Source organism: Lonchura striata, chromosome 9 (assembly GCF_046129695.1).
Source record: "Lonchura striata isolate bLonStr1 chromosome 9, bLonStr1.mat, whole genome shotgun sequence".
Taxonomy (NCBI): Eukaryota; Metazoa; Chordata; class Aves; order Passeriformes; family Estrildidae; genus Lonchura; species Lonchura striata.
Genome location: NC_134611.1, coordinates 4,187,294 through 4,199,159, shown reverse-complemented (window position 1 = coordinate 4,199,159; position 11,866 = coordinate 4,187,294). Strand labels below are relative to the sequence as shown.

Sequence of the window (11,866 nt, the reverse complement as noted above, 5' to 3'; positions counted from 1 at the left end):
AATGACTAGAAAAGGTAAGCAGCATTTATTTGGGGCACAGTGAAATTAAACAAGAACAATTGCTTTTCAGAACAATTCCACTCTTTTCTGTTTTAGAAACACATAGAACAGCAGTTTCCAGAGCCTTGCATAGTACACAACTCCTCACTTTGAACCCCAAACCTCTCCTGCAGATGTCAAAGTCGGCACAAGTACAAGTGCCAGTTTAACCCTTCCAAACACCCATGGCAGCACCAAGCAAGCTGTGACTGGGAACCACTGCTTCCAAAATCCCACCCAGTCGAATCAGGGAAGATTCTCAACAAACTGAGAAAATTATTCCCCCAGATTCAATGGTCTGTGGCTCCCACTCCTTTCCTCATCCTTTTCTGCACTGCCAAGGGGTAGCATGCCCCAAAAAGAGAGCCAAACCAAGGACTCTCCAGGATGACATTCTCTAGACGGGTGGCTTACCCAAATCAGACATACCTGAGCCCTACCTCATCAGTTCTATTCACACTGCTTCTTCCAAAATTAAAAAAAAAAAAAATCCTTCAATTTATACAATACATTGAAAATTGACAGACGAATAAACGATCTGATATTCCCAAGTCAGTCCCAGTCCTGCTGTGCCATTCTACCATGTCTTCTGGCAGAGAGCAGCAATAATCTGATAAGGTGGTAACACAGAACTGCTCTGACACCTTCTGGTGACAAACTTCACTACAATCACGGCCCCTGGGACATCAACGATGAGGACAGACCGGAGACTTGCTCTGAATTTCTCCTCTAAACATCACCCATGATGCAGTGGCAGCACTAAGCAAGAAAAGAGCCATTACAAACCATCAGCGTCTCATCCATGTCATAGACCCCTACTAAATTAAGACAGAATTAAAAATAATTTAATATTTGACACAGAATATAGAGGAAGGGTCTATATTTTCATATGCACATCCGCTCCACAATCATATCTGTTGTTAATCATTACTTTTAACCTGTGTTTACTACTTTGATATTGTTTGACAGTGTTCTCAAGAGGAATAGCAGGTTGCCAGCATGACACCACTGCTCAGGCTGCATTCTGCTTGAGACAACAGAACAGTCAGCACCTTTCACCTGGATAAGCAGCTGAGACACTTGCTACACACATCACTTGCAGCAGGTGAATCACTTAAATCTTCATATAAAGCTCCCTACTCCTGTGGGAAGTGCTACAAAGAAACCAGCTTCGTTCCCCTGGGGCAGCCTGGAGGGAGGAAGGATCCTACTGCACCTTGGCAGACAGTCCCACAGCTGAGCTGGCCTCGTTCTTCTCTCCCCAAGCAGCTTTCTGAAACAACTCACTGAAACCCTAAATTGAAATCATTAACTCTAGAAACATTCCACCATCTTTCCTGACACCACCGTCTGTTGTGCAGTGGATGTAAGATTTATGAGAACAAGACACAATGAAATGACCCCGGTATCATGGCAAAGTGACCCCACACAGACACCTGGACACAAGCCCTAGTGCTGAGGCTGCGCCCTGCCCACTTCAGCGGGTGAAGCTCGGGAGGTTGACAGGAACTCTCCGTGCCACAAAGCCATGCAGGCTCTGCTCTCCACAGAGCCAGGGATCCAGGAGACTTTATTAAAGCACATAGGAAGAACTGAACTCTTCACAATCAGGCATTTACTATTCAGGAATCAGCTGCTTTGGTCATGATCATCAGTTCCAAAGAGGCAAATCCCAGCATGCAGCTCCAGAGTGACAGACACTATGGATGAGCCAGGACACTGTCACCTCAGCCTTAGAGGCACAGACAAGTAGAACTGCCTCAGCTCCAAAAAGTTCATGTTTGAGACATTCTGCCCATCTTTTGAGCTGGAAAGTAAACTATTTTGTCAGTAAAAGCTTTTATTTCAAGTAAATTATGTGACAAAATTTTACTACAAATTTTGTGTACAAATTTTGTGTCTAAAAGAATTTACAGTTCTAATTAACACACAGTGAGTTGTTTATTTTTTTGTATCTGTAAAAAGCATCTTTATTCTGTGTTACCTACAGTGGCCTCACTCTGCCTTCACATGGACCATGATACCAAACCCTACCATTCCCTGCAGCACAAACCATGCCAGTGGAGGAAATTTATTATTTCCACATCAATCAAAAATCTACCAAAATTACCTTACAGTAAATGCAACTCTGCTCATTGCAAAAAGAAAATGTTAACTAATTCATCTAAGTGAGCATTTTTAGCATTTTCTGCTACTGTCAAACATGATCAAAGGTATGTTTATAACATACATTCAGTGAACCATGTAAGCAAAGGTGCAGTTAGAATAGCTACAAAATAAATGGAAGAAGGTGCTCCTTTATAGAAGGAGCACCATCTTCCCTCGGGCACCACTGCTACAAATAATGTCTTCATGAGCCTTGGCTACTTTCTCCAGGGGATATTCCAAGCCCACAACGGGTTTCAGCCAGCCAGCTTCTATGCCATCATGGACTGCTGTGGCACATTCACGCCTGTCCTCCTGCATGTAACAAACATAGTGTTTATGACAAGGTCTTTGCATTGTAGAATAGTACTGCAATTTATGCAAGAATTAGAGCAAACTCTACAACCTGAAAATATTTTATGATGTTCTGAGGTTGAATCAAAACATAAAGGAATGAAGTAACAAGTTTGTTACAATGAAATTATTCTCTCATTCCTACAAATAATTTTAACTGTAAATAGAGAGGTGCTGGAACAAGCCAATAAAGCATGCTTTAAAATAGAAATGCTTCTCACCTCAGTTGCAAGAAACAGACTCACTCCAATTATGCTGGATTCCTTGCTCATTGTGTCTCTTGGGTTTATCTCAATACGTCCTCTGCAGCCCACAACCTGCCCAAAGGAGTCCAAAGCATGGAGTCAGAGCTGTTCAGTATAATGCTGAATGCACAAAATCAGTGACACAAGCACCCGTCACCACCTCCCTGCTCAGGGGCACAAACACTCACTGTCACCCCCCAGCCCAGGACACAAGCACTCACCATCACCCTCCCTGCACAGGACAGCAGCTGCAAGTCAGCATCCAGGTTGACATTAGAGAGCATTTCTATGATGATATCGACTCCTCCCGGCCCTGTGCATGCCTGTACAGGACACAGGATGTTACTTCAGTGCTTGGGTACCACCATTTATTTTAAACACTACAGAAAGTATCCACTCTACAGCTCATTATTTATTTTCAACAGAGCCTTTGTACTGCAGCTGACAGCTAATGAGCTGAATGGTAGCACATTTTGCTGTGCTAATTGTGATGTGATCCCACACTAGAATTTGCTGAATATAAGAAGTTCTAAATGCCACTGCCTGCGAGGAAAGCTCAGCTCTTCCAGCCTCAGAAAGTTTTAACTTGTGTAGAAATGAAAAAGGCAGTACAGTATTGATCCTACATAAATCTACTTGAAATTCTTCCACAAACAACTGTTCACATTTTGTTAAGAAAAACACAACTGCATTCTTGAGTCCAGACACAGGCCTACCTTAATTCTCTCAGTGTAATTCGGGTCTCTGTGATTAAAGGCTTGGTGAGCACCATTTCTCAGGATCATATTCATGCCCTCCTCAGTTCCTGCTGTACCCAAAACCTTCAAACCACAAGCTCTGGCAATCTGACATGTTGCTAGTCCCACCTGAGGGGAGAAAACAACCAAAACAGAAAATTATTTTACCTCTTTCTTAGAATTTTAACTGTTCTACCAGTGACTTGGAACTTTCCCATTTAAAAAGCTAGTCTGGTAAAGTGTTTTTAGCCAATAATTTGGATCTTAAAGACAGCCAAATACTTTAAAAAAAAAAAAAAGACATTTACTGAGGCGTGGTAAATTTCTGAGGTTTTTTAATAGCTATCAGCATTTGACACACATCGATGTAGAATGCTGAGTATCTGTCAAATCTGGGCCCTATATTTTTGATTCAAATCCAAGGAAATCCTTCTCTTCACAGAATCACCTGCTATTAATACCAGCATTATACATTGCAAAGAAAATCTGCAGCACAAATTTTATTAATACTACTTCTTCAGAAAGTGAATTTTCAGTGTCTCCTACCAGCTTTGCACTCCAGTAAGAATAGAAGCACTACATGTAGTTTATGAAAACTTAAAAAAAGGCTTACGATGCTAAATGCTATTCTAGTATCTCAGAATAAGATTCATCTTTTTGTTGTTTAACAAATAATTAAGGAAACTTGGCCTGTTCACAGCAGCTGTTTGGTGCATCACCAGAAAGTGAGCAAGTGCAGAGTGTGGGAGATAAACTAAAATGCTGAGTCATAGAGATCTAAAATAAGTTTGTCATGAAAACCCAAAGAAAACTAGAAGTGCAATTTCTTGTAGTATTCAGTTGCAGATTTATATATTCCAGCACATTTCCCTGTGCAGCCAGCTGTTGGCTCCTGGGTAAAAACATGAGAATGTAAACAGAAATGCACAGTCACCCTCCACCAGTCACTTTTTCTCAAAGGACTGAGAACAATTTGTACATATTAGAAAATTAGAGCTTTCCGCTATCAGCAGTAAAACTTCCAGACCAACTACCACCTGCAGCAAACATCTGCTCAGCGTTGTGACCCTCTGACTGCGGAACTCGCACCAGCACTCGTGCAGCCTCACAGTTATCGGGAACGACAGGGTTTTCTAAGTGTATCCTAGAGTATCTGAAATAAAAACCTAATCTGCTAATCTATTGATACAAATATGACCATAACTCATATCCCAGGAAGAGGCAGAAGCAAGGACAGAGAGCAGTGTTCCTACCACTTGCCTCCTTGGCATACTTACCCCCCCACTAGCACCATGCACCAGCACGCTTTCCCCTGCTTTGGCACAGCCTCTAAGTGAAGAACACAAGAAATGTTGGCACTGTGACTGCAGTACACACTGACTGAGCATGGGGCTGCAGATACTGACATTGATCTTGTTCACACAGCACTGTTTCCAGTTTGTGTTCCAATTATATTCCAATTTATGGCTAAACAGGTATCATAAGCCTTTTTGGGAGAACAAGGAGGCAAAATAAATCCTGTGACTGATGACTTGAAGCAACATGCAGCCAGCAGCCAGTGAGAGTCTGGTACTGAGCCTCAGTTGAGGACTTTGGCCTGTCACAGGAAAGCAGAAGTTCTGCTCCACAGCACCTGTCTGCTTACTGAGGAAATTAGAGCTATTACTCTTTTCCTTCCTCAGCCAAAACACCTGTGCGTACTGAAAGGGAGTCACATATTTTATTCCATGAAGCCTTTCCAGGTAGGTTCTCTTAAGAAAAAAGACTTAACAGGAAAACACAGTCACAAGCTGCTACACCGCAATTATCTGACAATTCCATCCGTATAATGTTTTTAAACATTTCCCACTCACCAACCTCCCCCTTTTAAAGGAGAGTGAAAATACGAACTTCGGTATTGTAAATACCAAAGATTAGAGTGCACAAACATGGATATGGGGCCTTACTTCTGGAAAAGGGCCCGGTAGGCAGTGAAGTAGGGCACTCCAATCGCTGCTCCCTGCCTGAAGTCCAGTTTGTCTGGCAAAGGAAAGACTCTGTTGGCTGCAGCAACTGCATACTCTGCATATCCTCCAGAAAGTGTTTCAAGGGTGAAAACTCTGTCACCTTTCTAGAGTGGAGGGAGAGAACACAGAGAAATCAATAATTTCCCTTCATTTTTCCTTAATAAACATTAAGATTAAATTTACAGAGGTTTAGGCTATTGCTAACAGCTCTCCCATCAAAAATAACCAGGTACATTTTTCAAAGAAATTTTTATGAATTCTGATACATACCATCAATGCAACACAAATTGTACAATTTCTTACACTTAAATGCAAGTATCATAATTATAAGCCCACCCAGTAGTGTGACACACAAACCTACTGCGTCATTAACATGAACCTTAATGAACTTTAACTGAAGTCAGGAATTCCATCCACAGATGCCAAATGCAAAACCTCAGAAGTTTTACAAACAGAAAAGAAACATTTCTAAATTATTTAAATATGGAAATATGTATCCTCTTAATATACCCTAAGACATCTGTCTCTCATTCAAGCCAAGAGCATCACAATTGTCAGAGGAAGCAAAAAGTCACACACAGCAGATACAGCAAACTGTTGATACAAAAATATGATCAAAGATGATTCTTCTCTCTTGATAACCCTATCTCTCAGATCTCCCAGAATTGTTACATAAATTCCAAATCAGGAAATTCCAGCCCAGTTTTACCTACAATTTTTATGTTGGTTTGGACCAAATGTCTAATGACTTAAATGGGAGAACCAATTTAAAAACCAATGTGATGCCATAGATATCTTTTAGCAAATTGATATTCATCTTCTCCTGTCCTGAGACTTTCCCACTGAGAAATCCAAGTGAAATTACTAGACAGGAGTAATACAGTATTTGAACAATTTTAGCAACAAATAACAGAATTTATGGAGCTTTATAAGTAAGAAATTTCCATTTCTCAAGTACTTTACAGAATAATTCTCAGTTCTGCCTAAAATCACTACCCCCAGAAAAAATATCCAATCTCAACTTTTTCTGCAATGCCAGAAAAATAGCTCCAAACCCCAACTTTTGTACATCAGATATCACTGCTTTAAGCAGACAGACTGCAGTGCCTCTTCTGAGACCTCTGAGCTTCAGGGGGGCATAGCATTCCTCACAGTCCCACCAGCAGGACTGACTTGCCAATGGGATCCCACTGTGTGCTTTTACCAGCCCGTGAAGGGCTTTCCCCCTTGAAGGGATTCCATTATCATAAGCAACAAAACCAGGTAGAGTGGCACAGCAACCAGGCAAAAAGAACCATGAAACAATAGTGAATTCTACCCAGTGTGTAAATACCTTGAATGCAGTCACATGCTCCCCAACACTCTCAATCACCCCAGCCACGTCCGAGCCAGGAGTGTAGGGCAAAGGCGGTTTCCTGGCGTAAGTCCCAGAACGAATGTATGTCTCAACAGGATTCACCCCACAGGCATGGACTTTAATTAACACCTAAAAGAAAAACGCTTATTAAGCAATAACTAAAAAGTTATAGCCCTTGAATTCACAGCATGGCGTTGCAGCATTTTTATTGAATTCTCAAACAGCCTCTGTGACAACCCAGTGTCAAAGTGAAACTAATTTCAGGGAAATCTTGATGTGGAACATATAGCCCACGGCAGAGTAAAGAGTCCACACTTGTTAAGCATGACATCTCAAGCAGTATGAACACACTGACCAAAACTCAGGTACTCTAGGTGTAGGGTTCTGGGTTGTATCTCTCACTGCAGGCACTTGTTAACATTCATTATCACTATTTTCCTTCAGAGAGCTTACATATACCTGGTTTTCCTTTGGAACAGGAACTAACACATCTAACTGGAGTTTAAGCACTTCAGGGCCACCAAATTCAAACACTCGGACAGCTCTCATCACACGCCTGGTGGCTGCCATGGCGACCGGAGGATCCGCTAAAAGAAACAATGAGAGCCCTGGTAGCTGTGGAGGTCACGGGGAGCCTGAGGCACCAGGAGCTGGCCTGCGGGCACCGCCGGGAACAGGGCACACAGCGCGGGGCGAAGCGCGGATCGATCCCGCGGTAATAAACCGAACCGGGGAACGCAGGGGAGAGAGCGGGAGCAGGGGAAGGTTCCGCACTGCTTCGGGCCTCCCCGCTGGGAGCACCTTCCGGGATCCTGGGCACAGCCGGGGCCCGCGGCCAGCAGGGCCGCCGCCGGCTAAGAGCGGCCAGGGCCGTACCCGGCACGATGCGGTCCCGGCGCGACGGGCCCCGACCGGACGCGCTCACCACCAGGCCCCGCCACAAACACACCTGCACTGTCCGGCCCCGCCACAAACACACCTGCGCCGCGGGCCCCGCCTACAAGCACGCCTCTGCCGCCAGCCCCCGCCCCTTGCAGCTCCTCGCGGCCAGGCCGTGCCCCGGAAGCGCTCCTTGCGACCAGGCCCGGCTGTTCGAGGCGCTCTCGCCTGGCCTGGCCGCGTCCCGTGGCTGTGGCGCCTGGCACGGGTAGCGCAGAACCGCTGTGTCCCCGTCCCGTCCCCCCGGGCCAGCGCCGCGCAGCCCCCGCGCCCGCCGGTGCCTGCGGAGCGCCGCGGCGGGGTGCGGAGCAGGGCGGGGCCGCGCCGCTCGGGATGCGCCGAGGTTTGTCCTCGGCGGGACGCCGTCCCCCCGCGATGGCGGCGTTCGCGCGGCGCAAGGCGCAGTGGCTGGCGCGGCCCGACCCCAGCCGGAAGCGCGCGCTGGACGCGCGGGCCGCGGAGCTCGTGCGGCTCCTGAACGCGCGCGAGCGCTTCTGCAGCGCCAGCTCGTGCGACGGCAGGGTGATAGTGATGGTGCGTGAGGGACCGGGAGTGAGGGAGGTACCGGCACGGTGACGGTGATGGTGCGTGAGGGACCGGGAGTGAGGGAGGTACCGGAACGGTGACGGTGACGGTGCGTGAGGGACCGGGAGTGAGGGAGGTACCGGCACGGTGACGGTGACGGTGCGTGAGGGACCGGGAGTGAGGGAGGTACCGGCACGGTGATGGTGACGGTGGGTCTGGTCGCGGTGTGAATGGGCCCTTGTATCAAACGGATGCTCCTTTATTTCCAAGGACCGTTTCTGTAGCAGCACAAGGTTAAACCCACCGGGCTGCCGAGCCACTTTAATGGTTTCTGCCCATCACTAGGACACTGACGGCACGGGGATCCAGAAGAAGAACTGCACGTGGCTCCTGGTAACACATGACCCATGTGTCAAAGGCGATGTGGTAAGGGCGCAGTGAGATACAGCCTTTATATTTATGCATGGAAATGTTCCTGGTATCATGGAAAACACATCATGTCAAAGGGTTTTTATTCCTGCTACTGAGATGAATTGATACTCTACTCTCAAAATTAACTTTTCCTTAGATGTGTTGCTTAATAAATTCTTCAGCCCCATTTTAAGAGAATGCTTTTAAACTCAGTATCAAATTCTCTGCATAGTTATAAAGGCAGCTGATATTCCAGAAACCTATATATTTTCTTCCTGTCTGGAGTAATATTTAAAACTCTTGAATTAAAAATCTCTTGAGCCCTGCTTGCTGTGCTAGCAGACAGACACCTGAAAGTGGTGCAACAGGGAATTTCTTATACTGCATTTTTAATTTACTGTCATTAAATCTCCTGAAATTAAAAACATCTATAGTGCAAAGTTTTTCATTTTTAGTATGCTTTCAAAATAATCTATTCTTTGTATATATTGCTTTGTCCCACAAAAGAGGCAGTTGCAAGATCAGCATTTTCTCACTCAAGTCATAGTTCACTTTACCATAGATAAACATTCTCACACAGGCACAGAAGTGTCCTCCAGAATATTTGTTTTCATTAGTATTTGTTCCAGCAAAGCAAAGCTTGCTAAAATTTCAGGCCAAGGAGGATGCAGTGGGGTGTTGTTAACTCTTATGAGAGGAAGTACTATGATTTTTATATACATATTTTGTGTATTTTCCAGATGGCAGCACTCAAGAAAGCCACTGGTGATGTTGTATTCAAGTTTGAGCCATTTGTTCTTCACGTGCTGTGTCGGGGGCTGCAGGATGCACAGCTGCTGGTAAAGCCATGTCAAGTACAATGTGGCATTGTTCTCTTACGTTCTTGCCTGCAAAAATAAAAGTATTGGCTCCTGGGTAAGCAGTTGCACTTAGAAACAGTCCCAGATGTGCTGTGTATCTAATAATTAGGGTAGTAAGGTAAGCTGATGGAAAAACACAGCTGTAAAGTTGGTGAGGGTTTTACTGTACTTAGAAAGAAAAAAGACTCACCGGCAGTTCAGGCTTTGAACTGAAGCAGACTGCTGCATGAAGCACTACCTGAGGGGCCTGGGCTGCTCTCACTGGCTGCAAGGGCTGGATTTTAGATGGTACTTCACTGCTAGCCAGGCCATTTGGCTCCATTTCCAGTGCCTTGAATGATGCCTTTGCCTTCTGCTTTTCTAGAGATCAATGTGTGCCGTGCTGGGCTTGTTTTGGCAGTAGTGCAGAGGAGCTGAGGGGCTATGCAGAGTGCAGCTGCACTGGTCGTTGTCAAGGGGTGGCATGACACTCTGTGAAGCTCCAGCTCATTGGGATAAAGTAGTTCAGTGCCTAGAGAGATGTTACACCCCTTCTGCACTGATGGATTCAATCAGGATCCACCGTGGGCCTTGGAAATCCACCCACCATTTCTGGGTTTGATCTTAGAAAGTATTTTAATGGAACTATTTTTTAATAAGTCTGGGTAGATGATTTGAATATGTTTTTTGCAAAAATGAGATTGTATGTTGCATTGCAATGCATCCATAAATATTTTTTGCTGTGAAAGTATACTGTTTAAGCATTTATTTTTTTCTGCAGCATTCAGTGGCTATTAACTCTGGGTTCAGAAACTCTGGTATTACAGTTGGCAGAGGAGGAAAAATTACAATGGTAAGGATTCTGTTACTGTAAGGGATGTAATGAAGTCATATTGTTACGTTAACCTTGATTTTTGTACGAGCCAAGACCTGACTGGTGCTTAAGAGCTGTCACAGGGCATGCTATAGCAAAGAAATAGCTTGCTGCTTTAGGTGACAGTAACCTAAATAATCATATGGATAAACAGGTTTTTTACTATAATGAACTCCCTACATTATTTAAATAACCTGCATAAACTAAAAAACTTTATTCCAGGTCAATCATGTGTGTGTTTTTAGGCTGTGCGGAGCACTCACTGCTTAGAAGTTCCATTGAGCCACAAAGGGAGACTGATGGTCTCCGAAGAATATATTGAATTTCTGGTACATGTAGCCAATCAGAAAATGGAAGAAAACATAAGGAGGATTGACAGGTTTGTAAGAATACACCAGTTCTGTTTATGACATCTAATTTTTCTTCAGTATTAAGTAAAATGTTAGTAACCACTTTTCTCCCCTTGCATGTTTTGATTGCATTCTAAAAGCATTAGTTTCTCAGAGTAATTTGCAGATTCTGAGCAAGTCTATAAAAACAGTAACTACAGAATTGTTTCTGTCTAGATTCCACAAAGGCTTGGAGCGGGCTCTGGAAACTGCAGACACCTTGTTTCCCGAGGGGCCAGAGAAGAGCCACTCTGTGTACGTGCGCAGAAGAAAGAGACAGACTGCTCAGGAACAGGCTGAGCCCAGCAGAGAGCTGGAACCCCATGATGATACTGAAAGCAGTCTTGGTCTGTTCGCTGAAATCATGATATAGACTAAGACATTTGAAAGCAAATGGCGAACTGAAAAAGTTATTGTAATGCTCTTTCTAAGAGATCTATATATTCCTGTGCTCCAAGTAGCAATACTCTCATGGACATTGACCAGAAAAAAAGGTAATTAATAGTGAGCAGGTGTAGCTACAGGACACAGAGAACAAACTGTATAATGTTTTGGGAGTTTTTAAAGTATACAGTTGAATTAAAAAAGTGGTACTCCATCAGTTATCCCTGAAATAACTGATTTGCTGCAGCTTTTCACTGTGTTCTGTGTGCTGCATTTCACTTCCAGCTTCCTGGGTTTTGCGGAGCCAGCTGGCTCTGCAAGTTTCTCCTTCAGGAAGGGGAAGACAAGCATTGAAGACTGAAGACCATCCACTTGTGAGACAACCAATACACATGGTGGAAGTTACACAGAAACCTTCCAAAACAGCCTGTGTGTACCAGTCTCAGACCTTGTGTGCGTTTGGGCGGACTGGTTAAAGTATGACTCAACGCAGGGGCATAATTTCTAACAGTGCAGAGCTGCTGGCCAGGAGCTGTGTGAGCAAAACTGGAGTCCCACAGCCCATGGGGTAGCAGGCAGGTGGTGGGAGCAGCCCACAGCAGGGCAAAGCACAGCAGCTCCT

At 44.7% G+C, this 11,866-nt stretch overlaps 2 protein-coding genes across 4 annotated transcripts; one reads left to right on the top strand and one right to left on the bottom strand.

The window, feature by feature from the left end:
• Window positions 1–2: 2 nt before the first annotated feature.
• CRYZ (crystallin zeta) lies at window positions 3–7,932 on the bottom strand. Of its 3 annotated transcripts, none has more exons than XM_021542590.3 (9): window positions 7,863–7,932; window positions 7,343–7,470; window positions 6,860–7,012; window positions 5,467–5,630; window positions 4,798–4,849; window positions 3,500–3,649; window positions 3,005–3,106; window positions 2,760–2,855; window positions 3–2,499 (listed from the first exon to the last, which is right to left on the bottom strand). In XM_021542590.3, exons 2-9 carry the CDS (start codon window positions 7,451–7,453, stop codon window positions 2,338–2,340), a joined length of 990 nt encoding a protein of 329 aa, XP_021398265.1. In that variant the 5' UTR covers window positions 7,454–7,470; window positions 7,863–7,932; the 3' UTR covers window positions 3–2,337. The 3 variants fall into 3 exon arrangements, with proteins under 3 accessions (XP_021398265.1, XP_021398264.1, XP_021398266.1); XM_021542589.2 differs by having other exon boundaries at window positions 7,833–7,911; XM_021542591.3 differs by lacking the exon at window positions 7,863–7,932 and adding an exon at window positions 7,760–7,856.
• Window positions 7,933–8,188: 256 nt separating this feature from the next.
• TYW3 (tRNA-yW synthesizing protein 3 homolog) lies at window positions 8,189–11,458 on the top strand. Its single transcript, XM_077785296.1, has 6 exons — window positions 8,189–8,356; window positions 8,693–8,773; window positions 9,499–9,597; window positions 10,379–10,450; window positions 10,717–10,850; window positions 11,038–11,458. The coding sequence occupies exons 1-6, from the start codon at window positions 8,198–8,200 to the stop codon at window positions 11,231–11,233; spliced, it is 741 nt and encodes a 246-aa protein (XP_077641422.1). The 5' UTR covers window positions 8,189–8,197; the 3' UTR covers window positions 11,234–11,458.
• Window positions 11,459–11,866: the final 408 nt, after the last annotated feature.